Here is a 17,698-nt window from a genome sequence, read left to right on the forward strand (position 1 = left end):
TCTTCAAGCTATTTGGTAAACAAGTGAATACATCACCCACATGAAAAAAATACTGCATTGAGGCTATTCTGTTAAAGGCATACGTCACCCAAAAATGAAAATTCTGTCATCATTTACTCACATTCGAGTTGTTCCAAATGTGCATAACTGTATTTGTTCTGATGAACACAGAGAAAGATATTTGGAATAATGCTTATAACCAAACAGATCTCAACACCCATTGACTACCATGGTAGGAAAAATGACTAAAATTGTGTATATTGTGCTCTGATAAGATCGGCCATTGATTATGGCAGTATGGTATATAGCTCTGCATGTAAAACACAACTTTTAAAAGTAAATGCAATACAATCACAAGCAATGAAAATTTGTTGCGGAGCTTTTAGATCATCACCATTATCAGCAGTTCATGTAGAGATGGGAGAGATGCCTCAAGAAATCCGTATAGGCTTAAGTTAAGGATGAGGTACTGGATAAGTATAAAGGGACATTCGGATAGTCATCCAGTTAAAATGGTGTTGAAGGACTGTTGGGAATATGAGTATAAAAAGTTGTCAAGCTTTGGATGGAAGGCCAATGAGGAAGCACAGAAAATGGGATTAAGTGACATACATATTACCCCTACAGTGGCTAGGTCAACCATTCCTCCTTGGCTCTTCCCAATGCCTTTGATTGATATCCAATTGCATAAAGAAAAACATAACAATGAAACAAGTGTTTTAGAAAGTTCATTTGTACAGAAATATTTAGATCTTACTTATTATAGTGCAGTGCAATTAGATGATTCAAAGGATCCAGACTGCGGGAAAACTGCTGTAGCAGTATATATTCCTCTATTCAAAAAGAAATGTCAAAAAGAACTTCAGATCATATTTCTGTATTTACTGCAGAACTAATAGCAATAGTATTGGCACTTCAGTGGATAGAAGAAATACAACCAATAAAGACAGCAATATGCACAGATTCTCTTTCAGCAATAAATAGTTTGTCAAGTGGAAAATCATTAGCAAGGCAAGATATGATAACTGAAGTAATGCAAAGTCTTTTTAGAATAAGACAGTATGGACTTCTAGTAAATTTTGTGTGGGTACCATCACATATGGGTGTGAAAGGAAATGAGGAGGCTGATCATCTGGCTAAACAGGCTTTAAATCATTCTCAAATAGACATTGAAGTGACATTAAGTAAAACAGAAATAAAAGTGATAATAGCGAAAGAAGTACAAGAAATATGGCAGAAGGAATGGGAAGAAGGAACAAAAGGTAGACAATTATATGGCATACAAGAGAAAGTTGGTTCAGAGAGAAGAAGATTTGGAAACAGGAAAGAGGACGTATTAATAACAAGAATGCATATTGGACATTGTTTATTAAATCAATGCTTATAGAATAGGAAAACATGAGAATGGAAATTGTGACAAATGTGGGTTAACAGAAAATGTAGAACACGTACTGATAAAATGTGAGACGTATGAAAGAGAACGTTTCCAACTAAATCAAGCTTTAAGAAATTTGGAAATAAATGATTTGTCAATCCAGGTTTTGTTAGGTGATGGACAAAAACAATCAAGAATATATCGAGAATTAGTTGTTTAATTAAAATAAACAGGATTGATTAATAGGATATAGGATACCGTTTTTTAAAAAAATAATAAATAAGTAGCTTTTGTTGCTAAACTTCCTAGTCATTGGGCGCTTCATACTCCTTTCCAGTAGGTGGCGGAAATGCACCTTTTAAGTTGGTTTGCCAACCGCTATTAAATCCTAAAAGAAGAAGAAGTTTCCGGGTCCAAACGCTCAATAAGATGTGGCAAACAACAAAAAATGCTATACGCTCATGGCGAGCTGTAAAAGTATCGGAAAACCACGATGCTAACCTTTATTTTCATAGCGAAATCCCACTTGGCCAGTCAGTGATTCATTTTTCATAATTTATTCAAATATTGATGTTGAGATTCCGTAAGGCTGGTGACTGTGAGTTAATAAATGCTCCGCTTAAATATGTGACGTGAACAGTGCTCTAACAGCTGTTTAAGCTGTAGCCCCGCTCTCAAAGTGATGAATAAGAAATTTGTATTTCTTTTATGCACCTGGTCTGTATTTTCTATTACAAAGATGGTTTGTAATGCCATGTTGTTTGTATACAAATAATTGTTCAATAAAGATGTAACGTTAGTCCCACTCGAAATGAATAGATGCTTGGACTCGGAAACGGTATTGCTTACGTCACCACTTAACAACCGAATACTTCGGTATTTACTGTTGTAAACTAGTGGCGTAGCCACGGGTGTGCCGGTGCCACCGAAAGTGGCAGCTGGCACACCTAGAAATAAATGCAGATTTTTTTTAAGTCTTAAATTAACCCTTTGGCGCGTATATATCACATACTACATATCACAACTATGCAGTGCTTTCAATCCCATAATGTTTATTTTAGGCTTCATACATTTAAATTCACGTGCTGTAAATGCGGCACAAACAAACATGACAGCGCCCGCTAACTGTTAGCTCAACTAACGCGATCATTATAAAAGTGTTTAAACAAAAAACACATTCATATACACATATTTGACAATCGGAATATCAGATATTTCATATCATAGCTAACAAGTTTGTGAATATTTTGAATAAAAAAGAAAAAATTACGTAAAAGCAATACATCACTCATACAGCTGCTGTCGTTCTGCGGTGTGTCTGTCACATCATAAGCAGTCCCGCGTCGGCATGGACATATTAAAGTGATAAATTCTAACGGTTTCCTTGAAAAAAAAACTCACGCCAGGGAGTCATTCTGAACATTTTAAACTTACGTGTGAAAGGGTTTTAATAAAAAAATCATACTCGTGCTGTTGTTGTTTACTTACAATATTTATGGATATGTGGCAACGTTATATGCAGAGTTGGTTTTTTTTGCACTTTAATCTGTTAATAAATGTGGCACACCCAGTTTTTCAAATGCACACCCAGAGACTCTTTTCTGGCTATGCTACTGTTGTAAACTGTAGTAAATGTAATTAAATACCTATATTACGTATATTATAGTAATAACCTATTAGTGAATTGATAGTAAATCATGTAGTATACTTTTATATTTACTATACGTTTTTAAACAATGGCCTAGTAGTATAACAATAGTAGGAATTTTACTACAATTACTTACAATAGATTTGATTTACAATGTTTCTGTTCCCATGTAGGCTATGTTGTCACACTGACATATAGGCTATGCTCTTACCACTGAGCTACAGGAAAGCTATTATAATCATAATTGATTATAATTGGCCCTCCTATTATAATTACATTTGATTATAATTGGCCCTCCCAGTTGAGTCTGGTTTCTTCCCAGTTTTTTTTTAGTTTTGGTTCCTTGCCACTGTCCCCATGGCTTGCTTACTGGGAGACTGCTGCTTAAAAATATTGTTTTGTTTCTTTCATGTAAATCAACTCGTAGTAATTTAAATTGAGCATTGACATCGTATTACCACGATAGTTTATATACTAAATTTATGCAAGGATGCATATATAGCCAGAAACAATTAGTTTGATGCATGCACACAAGCAACACTGTATGTCTCATGAAGCATTTATTCATATTTACATAGACATGCTAAAATTTCAAGGCCACTACACACATGATGGAGGAATTTCATGATATGTCTTTATGTTTTTGATCATTATTCACTTGAAGGGACCGGTGCCGTGGCTTCACCTTACTTCAAATACAAATACTTTTATGTGGTTTTGACATTTCTTAATCAATTATTATTCAGTATTATCTTATTTTAAATTGATGATTTAAGCATGATTAACACCAACATTTTCTGATACAGAAAGTAGAGAATAATTCATGGTTTAAGTCTCTAATGAATCCTTAGGCTCTCTCTTCCTGCTAGGTCAGTGTGACTGTGAAAAGGGACTTCTTATCATCATGTTTTGGGAACATAGCGTTAGTCTGTGTAAGAGAATACGTACAAACAAAAGATTGCGGCCTTGGTATATATGTTTTACACATTGCATTACATCTAAAACAAACAATAATATTCATTTTAGCCGTGTCATATGACCCCTTTAAACACATTTGTATGAAATCTAGGCATCTCACTTTGTTGACTTGAGCAATAAAGTTTTGACCTTTTGGCACCTGGAACCTTTGTCTGTGAGATTCTTTTTGCAATGAGAAGACTGATTCGCCACGACAATGACAGGATAATATTTTAAGGGGGTTGGGGGTAATTTTGGGGCGGGATCTGTTTTACCTAACTGTCACGTTTCTACCCTCTTTAAACTTATGCATCGATGCATATATAGCCAGAAACAATAGTTTGATGCATGCACACAAGCAACACGGTTTGTCTCATTAAGCATTTATTCATATTTACATAAGCCCTATTCGCAAGGGATTAGTATTATCTGGGGACCTTCTGTGATTTAGAAAATACCCTTCACATCTGTATTTCATGTGGCGCATTCGCACAGGATAAGCCTGTGATTCTACCCAAATTTATGGAATTATTTCCCGGATATGATGGCAAGACTTTGCGTATAGTTTGTATGTAGAGTTGTATGTATAGTTGTTATGGTGTATAACAATATGATTGTACCTGTCAGCATTTGAGACCCGCGATCGTGTTCCGGGATCTCCCTCTGTCCATTCACGATCGCGTTATGGCAGTTCCACAAGAGAAATAACAAAACGGGAGACTCCCAGCTAAAAAGACAGTGTTGGCAGGTATGGATATGACCCAGCACCTGAAACACTATCAAAACACTTCAACACAGCCTCCATTATTTGCGAACATCGGATAAAACCTTGAAAAAGGATACACAAGCCCGCTAAATCACAGAGATGCCAATTTGCACAGGACTAATATTATCATAGAACCTCTGTGTTAATATTATCACAGAACCTCGGTCAAAATATGGAAGTTAATTTGCGGGGGAATTTTTACTTTACAAATTACAGACATGGCCGATTCGCGCAGGATTAAGATCACAGAAAACCTCCATAATTATTACAAATGACTAGAGGCCCCAGGTAAAACTAATCCTGTGCGAATAGGGCTATAGACATGCTAAAATTTCAAGGCTACACACAACTCATGTTAAACATGACAGGATAATATTTCAAGGGGGTGGGTGGTAATTTTGGGGCAGGATCTGTTTTACTCAACTGCCAGGATTCTACCCCCTTTAAATATATGCATGGATGCATGCATAGACCAGAACAATTAGTCTGATGCATGCACATGAGCAACACTCAGGTCTTAATTTGTGCCGGAACAAGCCGGATCCGGATCTGCCACCTCCGAAATCTGATCTGTTACCTCATTTGGAAGATCCTGCTCCTCAAGCGCTAATGGAAAATGTTCGTGTGACCTGTTGCGTGCATATATTTGATTAAAAAGCACTTATAATAATTATAAAGGCAATAACTCGCAGGCTGTCAAGTTGCTGCAATGCTGGAATATTGTGTGTGCACCAGCACAATCGCTTGAGCTGTTACTTAAAACAGCAGAAACAACTTAAAAAACTCCAGGATGATTTATGGTCAAACAGATATGACTATACGTCATTCAATAGGAATACTAAACACTTGAACTAAAAACAGAACATTGTGCTTTTGCAAAATAAAGAAAATTTACAAGATGTGCTCTGTCATCTCCTTTCCTTAAACTTATTTGTGGAGCGCTGCATGTCACAAACTGAACCAAATTCAGCAACATATTTTTCTCTTTTTTTCCCTTTCGTTGTGGTAATCTGTTAATTGTCAAATATTCCGCGTATTCCACGAATACATAGCCTATAAATGTCGATGCACTTCTGAAATGTGGGAAGAAACTGGTATAGTGGTTAGTGCTTTGGGTTTGAGATAGGCAGGTTGGCGGTTTGAAGTCTCGGCCCCCCTCTATTTTTTCTCATTGAACACAGGGGAACCTCATCTGACAGCAATGTTCTTAGTTTTCATAATACGTTTTTCTGCTTTGAAATATTAAATGATGTGAACCTTAAACTCTAAGAACCTACTTGTATTGGTTTTGAGAGTCAGCAGTGCAAATGTGAGACAAGTATGCACTTTCTATCTCATGAAACACAGGGGGAACGGTATGTGACAGGAGAATTCTCAGCTGTGAAATACCGTTCCCCCTGCAATAGCTGGCAAATTTTACCCTTGATGGGCTTCACTTTCAAGTGGGTCTGAAGAATAGGCTAACTGGTGTAGTGGTCAGTGCTTAAGGTTTGTTGTGTGCGGGTTGGTGGATTGAAGCCCTGGCCCCCCTTCTTTTTTTTCTCACTGAACACAGTGGAACCCTATCTGACATCAACATTTTTAGTTGTCATAATAGGTTTTCCTGCTTTGAAAGATTTAGTGATATGAGCCTTAAACTCTAAGAACCTACTTGTTGTGGTTTTGAGAGTCAACACTACAAATGTGAGACAAGTATGAGACAAGTATGAACTTTCTATCTCATGGAACACAGGGGGAACACAGGGGGAACGGTATGTGACAGGAGAATTCTCAGCTGTGAAATACCGTTACCGCTGCAATTGCTGGCAAATTTTACCCTTGATGGGCTTCACTTTCAAGTGTGCCTGTAAATAGGCCAACTGGTGTGGTGGTTAGTGCTTTTGGGTTGGTGGTTTGAAAACCTGATCCCGTTTCTTTTTTTCTCATTGAAAACAGGGAACCTCATCTGACAGCAACATCTTGTTAGTTGTCATGGATGCACATACTGTATATTCAAAAACAATTAGTTTAAAGCCTGCACACATGCAACACTGTTTGTCTCATCAAGCATTTATTCATATTTACATAGACATGCTAAAATGTCAAGGCCACACACACTACATGTTACAGGATAATATTTAAAAGGGGTTGGGGGTAATTTTGGGGCAGGATCTGTTTTACCTTACTGCCATGTTTCTACCCCCTTTAATAGAACACAACTAGGTTAGTAGCATAGTTAAATTGCAGGAACCAAAACTTTATTTAGGAACCAGAACAACACAAAAAAGGATGCAGTATCTGGTTTTCAAATAAAATTTCACTGCAATCGAAGAACACATGAAAACACATTTATTTCTCATACAGGGCTGAGTGTGTTGCATCACAGAAGTGGCAGCTTGCTTAATGTGTGCTTGTGATCTGAGATAAAGAATATAAGAAGCGTATGTTACAGTTGCTATAGTTACTATATTAAAATTTACCTCACCACTTAATCTTGTTTTGTGGTCCACAGCTGTAACTTCAGAGTGTTGTTTGAATAGGTTATTAGAAACATATTTAATAGTTTTGGTCATGTTTAGGTCAACAATGCACAAAAGCATGATGTGCGAGAACACATATGTACTACTAACACAGACAGACAAACAAAGATGAGAGGCATGGGTTCTCATTACATTGAGCTCCTGAAAGGCTTAACCCAGGGTGACGTTTCTCTTTGACACACTGACCTACTTTTTCTGAGCTGTGTATGCGTTTGTTGTTCGCCACTGACGTTCTTTTATTAACTCACTCAAGTCACGTCTTAAAACGTAAAATATGGGGAAAATAGCTTTTTCTGGGGATGGTATGTCTATGTTGACGAAGAAACCTGATAAAGTCGAGTACATCGAAATTTAGGGAAAGAAGAGTTTCTTTTCTCTCTATGCAAATATGACGTGCAAATAAAAACATGCGATATTTGAGCAATCATGAGTTAACATTACTGATGTGCTGTACTTGTATTGGCAGTGTTCAGTTGCTGTGTCTTTTGCATGTGGGTACACTATTATAAGTGGACAGCTAGGTCTTAGTCATAAATTATATTTTATTATATTGAATCATAATTTTACATAAATTTAAGAATTTCTTAGTATTTTTGCTTGAAGACAGAATGCTATTGTATTGAATTGAACTGGATTTTGTTTGTACAAAACCTGATAATTAAATGTTCTACAAGATCAGCGTGCTGAAAGCAAAACTTTAGAAAGAAAATATATGAACAGCAATAAAAAATAAACTCTGACCTTTTATATATCTTTTGTTATTGTCAGTGTCACAAAATAATTAGAAACAAAGTAATATTTTTATTTAATTTGAAAAGTGAAGTTATTTAGCATATTTATATAGTTATTTATTATGAAGTTGTTTAGCACAATATGTTGCAGATACTTTTGTGATATTTCCGCCAAACAGCATGAAAAGGGGACAATTAAAGGGCAGAAACAAAGGACACAAGAGTTCCACTCCAATGTATGTCCAAACGGGGTCCTCCAACTCACAGAAACCCACCGAAGAAACATGGGGCAACCTGCCACACCATGTAGTCCTGCACATATTCCAGTACTTGTCTCTGGTGGACCGGGCTCGAGCGTCGTCTGTGTGTCGCCGATGGAACAATGTCTTTCACATCCCAGACCTGTGGAGGAGATTTGAATTTGAGTTGAACCAGCCGGCTACATCTTACCTGAGGTCCACGCACCAGATCTCATTCAGCAAATCATCAAAAGACACGCTCAACACCTGCAGTGTCACAAATGTCAGCATCAAGGTAACCCTTTTAGAGATATTGAAATGTTTTGTGTACAGTGTGAAAATCAATGAAAGCATTGATTTATCTGGGATCAATGCTAAGACAGTTAAAAAAAATCCAAATGTTATGTAATATTGTAAAAACAGAAGGATCAAACAGTTTAATGCACAAGGTTGACAGCTGCACAGAATCTGCAGAAGCCGCCATTAAGACATTGGGTCTGATTTCCACAGCACGCCCCAGCTTCATGGACCTGTCACAGGTACAACATAAATCTGTTCACTCTTACGATACAATTTTTAACCCTAAATTTTAGCAATGATTTAATGTGCGGGATTATATTGATCCCATAAAAGCTTTAATAAATTACTCACATTTACATTGTTTTTTGCTTTTTACTCACACTTTAAATAACTAATATTTGAAATAAAATATTGGGCAAAACATAACTTTTCTTCAATTTTATCTGTACTTTTGATTGCTGAGCTCTCTGAATCTCTGAATTGAGTTCCTGCAGAAACCACAAGAAGCTGTTGATTCTCATAGATGCTTCAAATTCTTAAAAAACAAAACAAATCAAAAAACCTCACACCATTCCAGCTCTAGTTCCAGAAGGCATGGGAAAAATATATAAATATAACAGAAAACGTAACTATTATTTTCATATATTTAAGTTATTACTATATGAATGTATTTTTTGCAGACCATTTTGAAGACTCAAGGTTTTAAAATACTTTTCGGAAGATGTCAAAGCTTTGGGTTCAGTTTGACCCTCAACACAACAGGAGGGTTAGTCGCTTAATTCATGGAAAGTAATTAGAATTATGAAAAGTCATGATCGCGTAAAAATTTGACCTGATTCTGTAAAGCACTGCATCATAAGCAGTTAAACAAGTTAAGGCTTGTTGCTTCCTAGTATCAAAACATCTAATCACAAAGAAGTATGAGCCTTTATATAAGTGTATGCTGATGGAATTTGTTAAGGTTTTTTATATAATGAATAGAGAACAAATGGAAACTTTGGAAGCCCCACAACTCTGGAAATGATAGCCCTTCAGTTAACCGGTTTTTGCTTCTTTTTGTTATGCACATTATGAACAGGTGCATAAAATCACACATAAAATCTCCTTAGACAAATATTTAAAGTACTCAAGCACTTTTGTGCAATAGTCCCAACCATAGTTTATTTATTCTGTTTACTGAGTCTGTTGTGAAACTTCAAAACACCTTTGGATGCTCTTACATATCTTAAATTGTTTTAATACATTTAGATGTCAGACGCAGTATGTCTTAATGTATCAAATGGAAAACCTCCACATATTAATGCTGGAATGTTCAATGAAATGAAATGTTCAATGAGCAGATACTGTATTGGTCTGTTGTTCTGGTGTCCACAAAACAAAACAAAACAAAACAAAACAAAAGAATACAAAAGTGACACTCGGGAAACACTTTAGTGGCGAATCAGTGGGTTGACCAGTTCATGTGTTTTGTGTGAACCGGAAATGAACCGGATTTCTAAAATATCAAGTTCAATTCAATTTTATTTATATAGCGCTTTTCACAATGTGCATTGTTCCAAAGCAGCTTTACAGGAGCAAATAAGAAAAACACAGAAAGGTAAAACACAGCACAGTGCATGGTGTTTATAGACCAAGCAAGATCATTATAATAAATAATATCTAATAAATAAATAAATAAATAAATAAATAAATGCAGTCTCCCGGTGAGCAAGCCAACACTGCACTGCTCTGCTGTGGCGAGGAACCCAAACTCCAATGCTGAATAATGGAAAAAAAAAAAACTCGGGAGAAACCAGGCTCAGCCGGGAGGGCCAGATCTCCTCTGACGTGTCATAGCTGCACTCAGTGACCCCGACCAAAGCCACCGAGCAACGTCCACGAAGAACAGGGAGAGCCCACGAGCCGCGACCCAGGAAGCCCCACCCGCCGAAACCGTGCAGGTCCAACCCGGTCCCATTCCGCGATCAACAACAGACAACAGAGGAACAACCAGGGAAAAGTAGTAATGGCATAATTAACTTTATTCCTCTGTTGTCCGACATCGACCACAAAACAAGACCAACCAGACCAGACCCACACAGTCCCAACAAATGAAACGCCCCGAACCACAACCAACAAGCCCCCCCACTCCCTACAACACCCACCCAGCTACCTCCAATCAAAGTCACTGAGTGCAGCCATAACTTCAAACTGCTGTCGTGTGATGTAAGTTTAGCATTAAATACCAAGTATTGTAAATTTAGCATTTATGTGACAGGTAGTCCGTCTTTGCTCTCGGCTGGGGATGGAATTGTCTGAGCTGGGCCGGCCAGATGGTCGCCTTTTTCTTGGGTGGTGATGGAATTGCCTTGGATGGAGCTGGATGGTCAGTCAGTCCGCAGGCTCTCGCAGGAGGATGGCACGGGATTTTCAGATGTAGCTGGCGTAATCTCTAGTTGTGGATGGGCATATGACGTTCATCTGGGCCTGGCGGAATCTCTCCCTACCTCGGGATGGGCATCCCGAGGCGAGGGCAGAAACAGAAAGAGAATAATTAGCGTAGCTGCTGTTCATTAGCTATGTATTAGTGAATGCTTGGCTGAAAAGATGTGTCTTTAATCTAGATTTAAATTGGGAGAGTGTGTCTGACCCTCGAATAGTATCGGGGAGGCTATTCCAGAGTTTAGGTGCTACGTATGAGAAAGCTCTACCCCCTTTGGTGGATTTAGTTATTCTAGGTGTTATCAAAAGTCTGGAGTTTTGAGATCTTAGAGAGCGTGATGGGTTGTAGTGTGGTAGAAGCTCTGTTATGTAGGTAGGGGCTAAACCATTTAAGGCTTTATAAGTAATTAAAAGAACTTTAAAGTCAATACGATACTTAATGGGTAACCAGTGAAGGGTTGATAACATTGGGGTTATGTGATCGTATTTTCTGGACCTGGTTAGAACTCTGGCAGCTGCGTTCTGAACTAACTGTAGTTTGTTTATTGATGATGCAGGACAACCACTAAGCAGTGCATTACAGTAATCAAGTCTTGAGGTCACAAATGCATGAATGAGCTTCTCTGCATCAGCCACACATAAAATATTTCGCAGTTTGGCAACATTTCTAAGGTGGAAGAAGGCTGTTTTTGTGACATTTGAGATGTGATTTTTAAATGACAGGTTGCTGTCTAATATAACGCCAAGGTCTTTAACTGTATTTGTTGGAGTAACAGTGCAGCCTTCAACTTGCAGGTCATAATCCGAAATATTCTGCTCACGTGTCTTTCAAGTAATATCAAGAAATATCAAATATCAAGTGTTTATCAAGTGAAATATCAAATATCAATTATCAAATATCTAAAATATCAAGTGTTCCTTGCTGTACAGGCTTGCCATCATAGCATATTTATGCTGATATCCAACGGCACTAACTTTGTCCGTCTTGTCTGGTCTGTTTTCAGTCGCACTTTGTGTCAGCGCTGACGGTGTTTTTTTGTGAATTCAAAGTCGCTGTCCTCTATAAAAATCGATGACACACCCATCAATGACCCTTCCTTAAAGGTGCTGGTGGCCAACAACAGTGACATGCTCAAGCTTCTGAAGATGAGCAGCTGTCCTCAGGTATCTCCTGCAGGTCAGTATGATGTCATATGAGTCATGGAAAAATAAACAGGTTAGGATGTAGAGAGAATATAAACTTACATCCTCTACAGTCAACATCCAATTTATGGCTATCAAAATATCAACTCATCCCCACAAACGTATCTCTAAATTCTATACATTTTAATATGCTCCTGTCTGTTTTCAAATGCGTCAGTTCAACCCTCCCGTGCCTTGTTTTGTCAATATTATGCATGTACACACACATTACACACAGTTTTGCTACTGTAATCAGTTTAGCCCTTATTTATGAACTCATCATGTGGTTTCCGGCCCATCCAGGCATTCTCTGTGTGGCTGATCAATGCCACGGCCTGCGGGAATTGGCTCTTAACTACCACCTGCTGAGCGATGAGCTTCTTCTGGCCCTGTCCTCCGAGAAGCACGTTCATCTGGAGCACCTGCGGATCGACGTGGTGAGTGAGAACCCAGGCGAAAACCCAGTTCCACACCATCAAGAAGAGCGGCTGGGACACCCTCATCCACCACTCGCCCCACGAGTGCGAGCCACAAGCCCTTCTTTCGCGAGGAGACGCCCGTCACACACCTGTATTTTGGCCGGGCGGTCAGCAAAGACATGTTGGGCCGTATCTGGCTGAACTGCCCGCATCTCGTGGAGCTGGTGGTATGCGCCAACGGGCTAGAGCCGCTGGACGAAGAGCTGATCCGTATCGCAGAACGATGCAAGAGCCTCACCGCCATTGGTCTGGGCAAGTGTGAGGTCACTTGCAGTGGATTCATGGAGTTTGTAAAGATGTGTGGTGGTCGTCTGAGCCAGCTGTCCATCATGGAGGAAGTGCTTATTCCTGACAACACATACAACATTGAGCAAACCCACAGAGAGGTCTCCGAACATCTGGGCCGCATTTGGTTCCCAGATAGGATGCCCACATGGTAGTTCTGCCAACTTGCCCTGTCGCTACCTAATATGAAAAAACAGACAGCGTAGACGTATTTACAGAGATGCACTTGTCATTAAAATGTTTAGATAGCCACTCCAGTCTACTCATTATTCAGACAAGCTGTTTGCATTTGGCAGGCATGGTAACCATTAAACAGAATCGGGTAATTAAAATACATCATGGGAAAGAAAACATCTGACTTCACATCTGGAAAATCATTAGGTGTAAAAATGCTGCGAGCCCGCTGTAGTAGAAACACGATTTGTGATTGGATCTCACATGAGATGGGATTTTCATGCCAGCTGTTTACAATTCCACACACAAGTGTGCACACACGAAAGCAGCTATTTTTATAAAACTATAAAATATTTTTAGTTTTTAATTATTTATATAGAATTGAGATAAAAACTAAAGAGCTACAGTCATCAGGAATTCCCAAACCAATATTTTAGCATTATGATAAGAGTTAATTTATTAAGTCTCACTTGAGTAAAACAATTGTTGTATACTTTATTTTTAGGAAATGTGTTCATACATTTTTTGTTGTTTGGACATGCCTTTAAACAGCTCAAGCAGTTTTGTTGTCCTTGTAATTCTTTAAAATGTATTTGATATATTTAGAAGTTTATATTTTGTATTTGATATATGCACACACACCTATATGTAAAATTTTGATATTTATTATATACTGTATATATGTATACTTTATATACAAATATGCAGATCAATTTATACTCTGTATAATCTTTTATTTTTGCGTCATTGCAAAATACTGTAGTATCTCTGAGACCTATGACAAATCTGTATTTTGTGTAAATGCATCATAGATAAGACAAACCAATGCTATAATTTGTGATATTCTGTAATTCACAAAACAGCTGTCATTAATCTTAAACTACAGTCTTTCCTAAAATGCAAGGTTGACTCAAAACAATATATATTTAAAATGGAGGTAAATTATGAAGACAATTACTTACTACAAAATGTTTTGTGTTCCAGTGGAGTTTCTTTTTTTAGGGGTAATTTGTGTTTTTCTTGAAATATTAACACTGACTTTAATGCTTTAAGGGAGGTACAGTCCTACATTAATGACTTGATGTCTATAATATCTCAAACAAACAAAAAACACATTTGGATTTAAAGGAACAAATAAAGTAAACATGAATCAAAGTGCAAATCTTGATTTAATTAAATATATATATATTAAATCAACAACCTGAAAAAAAAGACTGAAGGTTATGGTTAATCACATTAACACTAGAACAAAAAAAAACATTGTCAGTAACTTGGAGTATTTATCTCCAATTTGCATGTTGTAAACATACAAACAAATGAAGTCCCGACACAAATTAACATTCTTTAATGTTAAAAAAGTTTCATTTAAATAAAGTCAAAGGAGAAATGTGATCCTATTCACCTGTAACACCAATTAAATTAATTAAATATAGAGTTCACGGTTTAAATAAACGTTTCAGTAAGTGTACAGTAAGTGAAAACACTGCTATGAGGGTTGAATAAAGGATCTGTCCTTAAAACATTCACTTCAACCATCTTATATTATTCTCACCCTGAATGGATGGTCATACTTGCAGCTCATCACACCACCACTAGATAGCAGAAGCAATCCGTCAGAAGCACCTCTGACATCATTACATAAAAACGCCTTCTCTTGACTACACAAACTCAACACACGTCTAAAAAAACTCAGCTTTGGCTGCAGTATATGTTACACACATGCTATATCAGGATACAAAGACATCCTCGCTCTCTCTATCTGTCTATGAGGTCATCATTGACCCCACCATGGGTGGAGAGCGTCACACACACGTCAGTGAGGCAATTCAATATTCAAATGCAGACGCACGAGCGTGCGTTCTGTCTTAGCATGTTACACGCACACAAACATATAGACAAACGCAAACTTGCTTTTCTTCTAATATAACAACCATTACAGCTCTTTAAACGCGACAGGAAGACCCAGCCTCCTTATTATCATAGCGGTGCTTGTATTTCTGTCACCACGCACAAGCCCTGAATATGAACGGCGGTATTACGTAACATCTGCAAACCTCAATTATTACATGATCGCTGCTCAAAGCGCAAGTGCATACAAATGTGGTCCACATGACAACAGGAAGTCGGTCTGGCAGGATGAAAAAGGCTCAGCTGCATCCGGAGAGAGCGGCAGATGAGATTCAGGTGTTGAGGAGAAATTATTCAGGTGTATCGATCAAGTGTGGAGTGTAAACGTGAGTCAGTCGGAGCCTCGGAAACACAGCAGGCAACGTGCGATGCTTATGCACAAGGTTCGCTTGTGCGGAGAGCGCGTTGAAAATTGAAATGCACAGCTTCGAGGCATTCATATTATTCATCGGCTGGGTTATAAGCAACCTGGCGCTGCCTCAATGTGTGCAAAACATACATATCACTTTTATACAGATTTCTACATTGAAAAATTCAAGCTTTGTCATTCTCTTCGAGTCTGAGTTTACGCGCTGGGTCACGGAGCCGAGTTCTTGTGCGTTTCTGGGACCCGTGTCAAGAGGACGCGCACGTGTCTCCGAGGCCACGCCCCTCTCTGATCCTCTGCTCCCGGTAGTAGGGAGGGAGGGAGGCGCTCGAGCTGCCGCGCACGGAGGTGAGAGGAGGGGGCCAGCGTTCCCTTCAGGACATGAAAGGTGTACCTGGAAAAGACCAAACATGAGAAGCCGAGCCTTTTGTCATTTGAACAGAAGGGTTTCATATTCGATTGGCAATGCGGAAGGAGCTGTGTGGGGAAAGAAGTAGATGATATTGTAATGGAGGTTGTCTGAATAGAAATACCTTGGCAGCAAAGCAACAACAGTTGTTAAAATGCAGACGAGGTAGAACATTGGATCGGCCATTTGTTTGTGCATGATCCAGTAGGGGTCAGATGGAGGGTTGCAGCTGATGCAGATGGCGCTGTAGGCCAGAGTCACGATGAAGTACATGACCACGCTGCCTATCATGATCGCCCAGTGTACAACTGTCTGTAAGCCAAACAAACAAACAGACCTACCATTACAAACACTGGAGAACACGGCTATTCTTACAACAACGGTAAATAACTATTAAAGGGGTCAAATAGGGGAAAAATAAGATTTTGCAATAAAAGTGATGTGATGTACTAGGACTATAAAAATATACTATCCTATACTACATCATTTAGATCTTAAAACTTTTAAAGGAAGGACGGTTTGAAATCTTTAAGGTTGTAGTATCATTAAGGTGAATACATTACCGTTACGGCTTCGTATGCTAATCCTAATAGTTCGCCCAAAATGAACATTCTCTCATCGTCTACTCATCCCTATGACATTTCAAACCTGTATGACTTTCTTTTGTCTCCAGAACACAAAAGAAGATATTTTGAATAATGTTGGTAACCAAACGGTGGCTTTTCTGTGACTTTGTGTCAATACAATAGAAGTCAATGGGTGCCACCGTTGTTGGGTTACCAACATTTTCAAAATATCTTCTTTTGTGTTCATAGTCATACAGCACAGGTTTTCAAGCACATGAAGGTGAATAAATGATGACAGAATTTTGATTATTGGATGAACTATCCCTTTAGGCCTGCCTTTTATTCACACTGACTAATACATTGTCAATGTTGTGTGCGGTAGTAGAGACAAACGTAGCTCTACTATAAAGTCAATGTTATGAATTATGAATTTCAGAAGATAAATGTAGTGTTCTTGGTTTCTGGCAGTACAGAGGAAACTCACCCAGCTCTTAATCTCAATGGCCAGATGCAGGATGATGGTGAAGAGAGAAATTGTGTTCATAGGAGTTCCGAATGAGAATATGCCGATGTCTGAACCGTTGTACGTCTTGAGAAAGCACAAGCAGCGATCAGATAATACTATCCTGTCCAATATATTAAATAAACGTGACAAATGACACAAAAGCAACCCAGAGGCAGATTGAACTGTTTTCTTACCCAGTACGGAATAAAGAAGCAAACCAGACTCTGATAAAAAGCATCAAGTATAGCGATCCAGAAAGTTGAACGTCTGTATCCCTGTAAACAAACAGTTGAATATTAAAGGAAATGCACTGACCATTGAGAAATTTTGCTGTCAGAAAAGAAACCAATCATAATATTATTTACAAAGAGCAGATTGTTTCTCCTTCTCTCAGTCTTGCTTTTCTAGTCTTGTGTCAGGATCGTGACAGACCCACGTGTTTTGTGTGGAAGCACATGGCCACTGTTTGTTTTTGGTGTGCCATGTGCTCTCCTGTCTTGTGTCTTGACCCCGCCCCCTTGTTTCCCCATTAATTATCTTGTTATTGATTCATGCCCCCATCTTGTTGCCCTCATTATTTGCTCCCTATTTATTGCCCTAGTGTTTGCTGTCCTGTGCTGGTTCGTTTTGCTGATTTTGCATTGTGCTACTTTCCAACTCTGGTCAAGATTAGTTTTGTTGAGCCTAGTTAATTCTATTCAAGTCAAGTTTATGTCAAGTGTATTGTCTAGTCAAGTCGTTTTTTGTTCTGTTTCCCTAGTTCTGTGGTGTTTTACCCCCTCGTGGTTTTTGTTTTTCCCTTGCTTATTGTAATAAAGTCCCTGTGTAACCGCTGTCTGCGTTTGGCTTCTGTCTCCACACCGTGAC

The 17,698-nt window shown here is 38.5% G+C and overlaps 2 protein-coding genes across 2 annotated transcripts in view; one reads left to right on the forward strand and one right to left on the reverse strand.

Moving 5' to 3' along the window:
- Positions 1-8,176: 8,176 nt before the first annotated feature.
- fbxl3l (F-box and leucine-rich repeat protein 3, like) lies at positions 8,177-13,246 on the forward strand. The gene is given in 9 exon segments (XM_057350240.1): positions 8,177-8,459; positions 8,462-8,507; positions 8,615-8,617; positions 8,672-8,774; positions 11,961-11,987; positions 11,989-12,133; positions 12,442-12,596; positions 12,598-12,656; positions 12,658-13,246. Coding segments are annotated over 9 exon segments (1,221 nt in total). The 3' UTR covers positions 13,058-13,246.
- A 602-nt stretch (positions 13,247-13,848) lies between these two features.
- Positions 13,849-17,698, reverse strand: part of atp10b (ATPase phospholipid transporting 10B) — a 34,940-nt gene continuing 31,090 nt past the window's right edge. Inside the window, exons 18-21 of the mRNA XM_057349711.1 lie at positions 17,026-17,106; positions 16,811-16,915; positions 15,885-16,072; positions 13,849-15,745 (exon numbers count right to left, since the gene is read on the reverse strand). Coding sequence (XP_057205694.1) covers positions 15,562-15,745; positions 15,885-16,072; positions 16,811-16,915; positions 17,026-17,106 — 558 coding nt within the window. The 3' untranslated portion in view covers positions 13,849-15,561. The remainder of the gene's footprint in view (positions 15,746-15,884; positions 16,073-16,810; positions 16,916-17,025; positions 17,107-17,698) is intronic.

The sequence above is a fragment of the Triplophysa rosa genome, linkage group LG13 (assembly GCF_024868665.1).
Source record: "Triplophysa rosa linkage group LG13, Trosa_1v2, whole genome shotgun sequence".
Classification (NCBI taxonomy): domain Eukaryota; kingdom Metazoa; phylum Chordata; class Actinopteri; order Cypriniformes; family Nemacheilidae; genus Triplophysa; species Triplophysa rosa.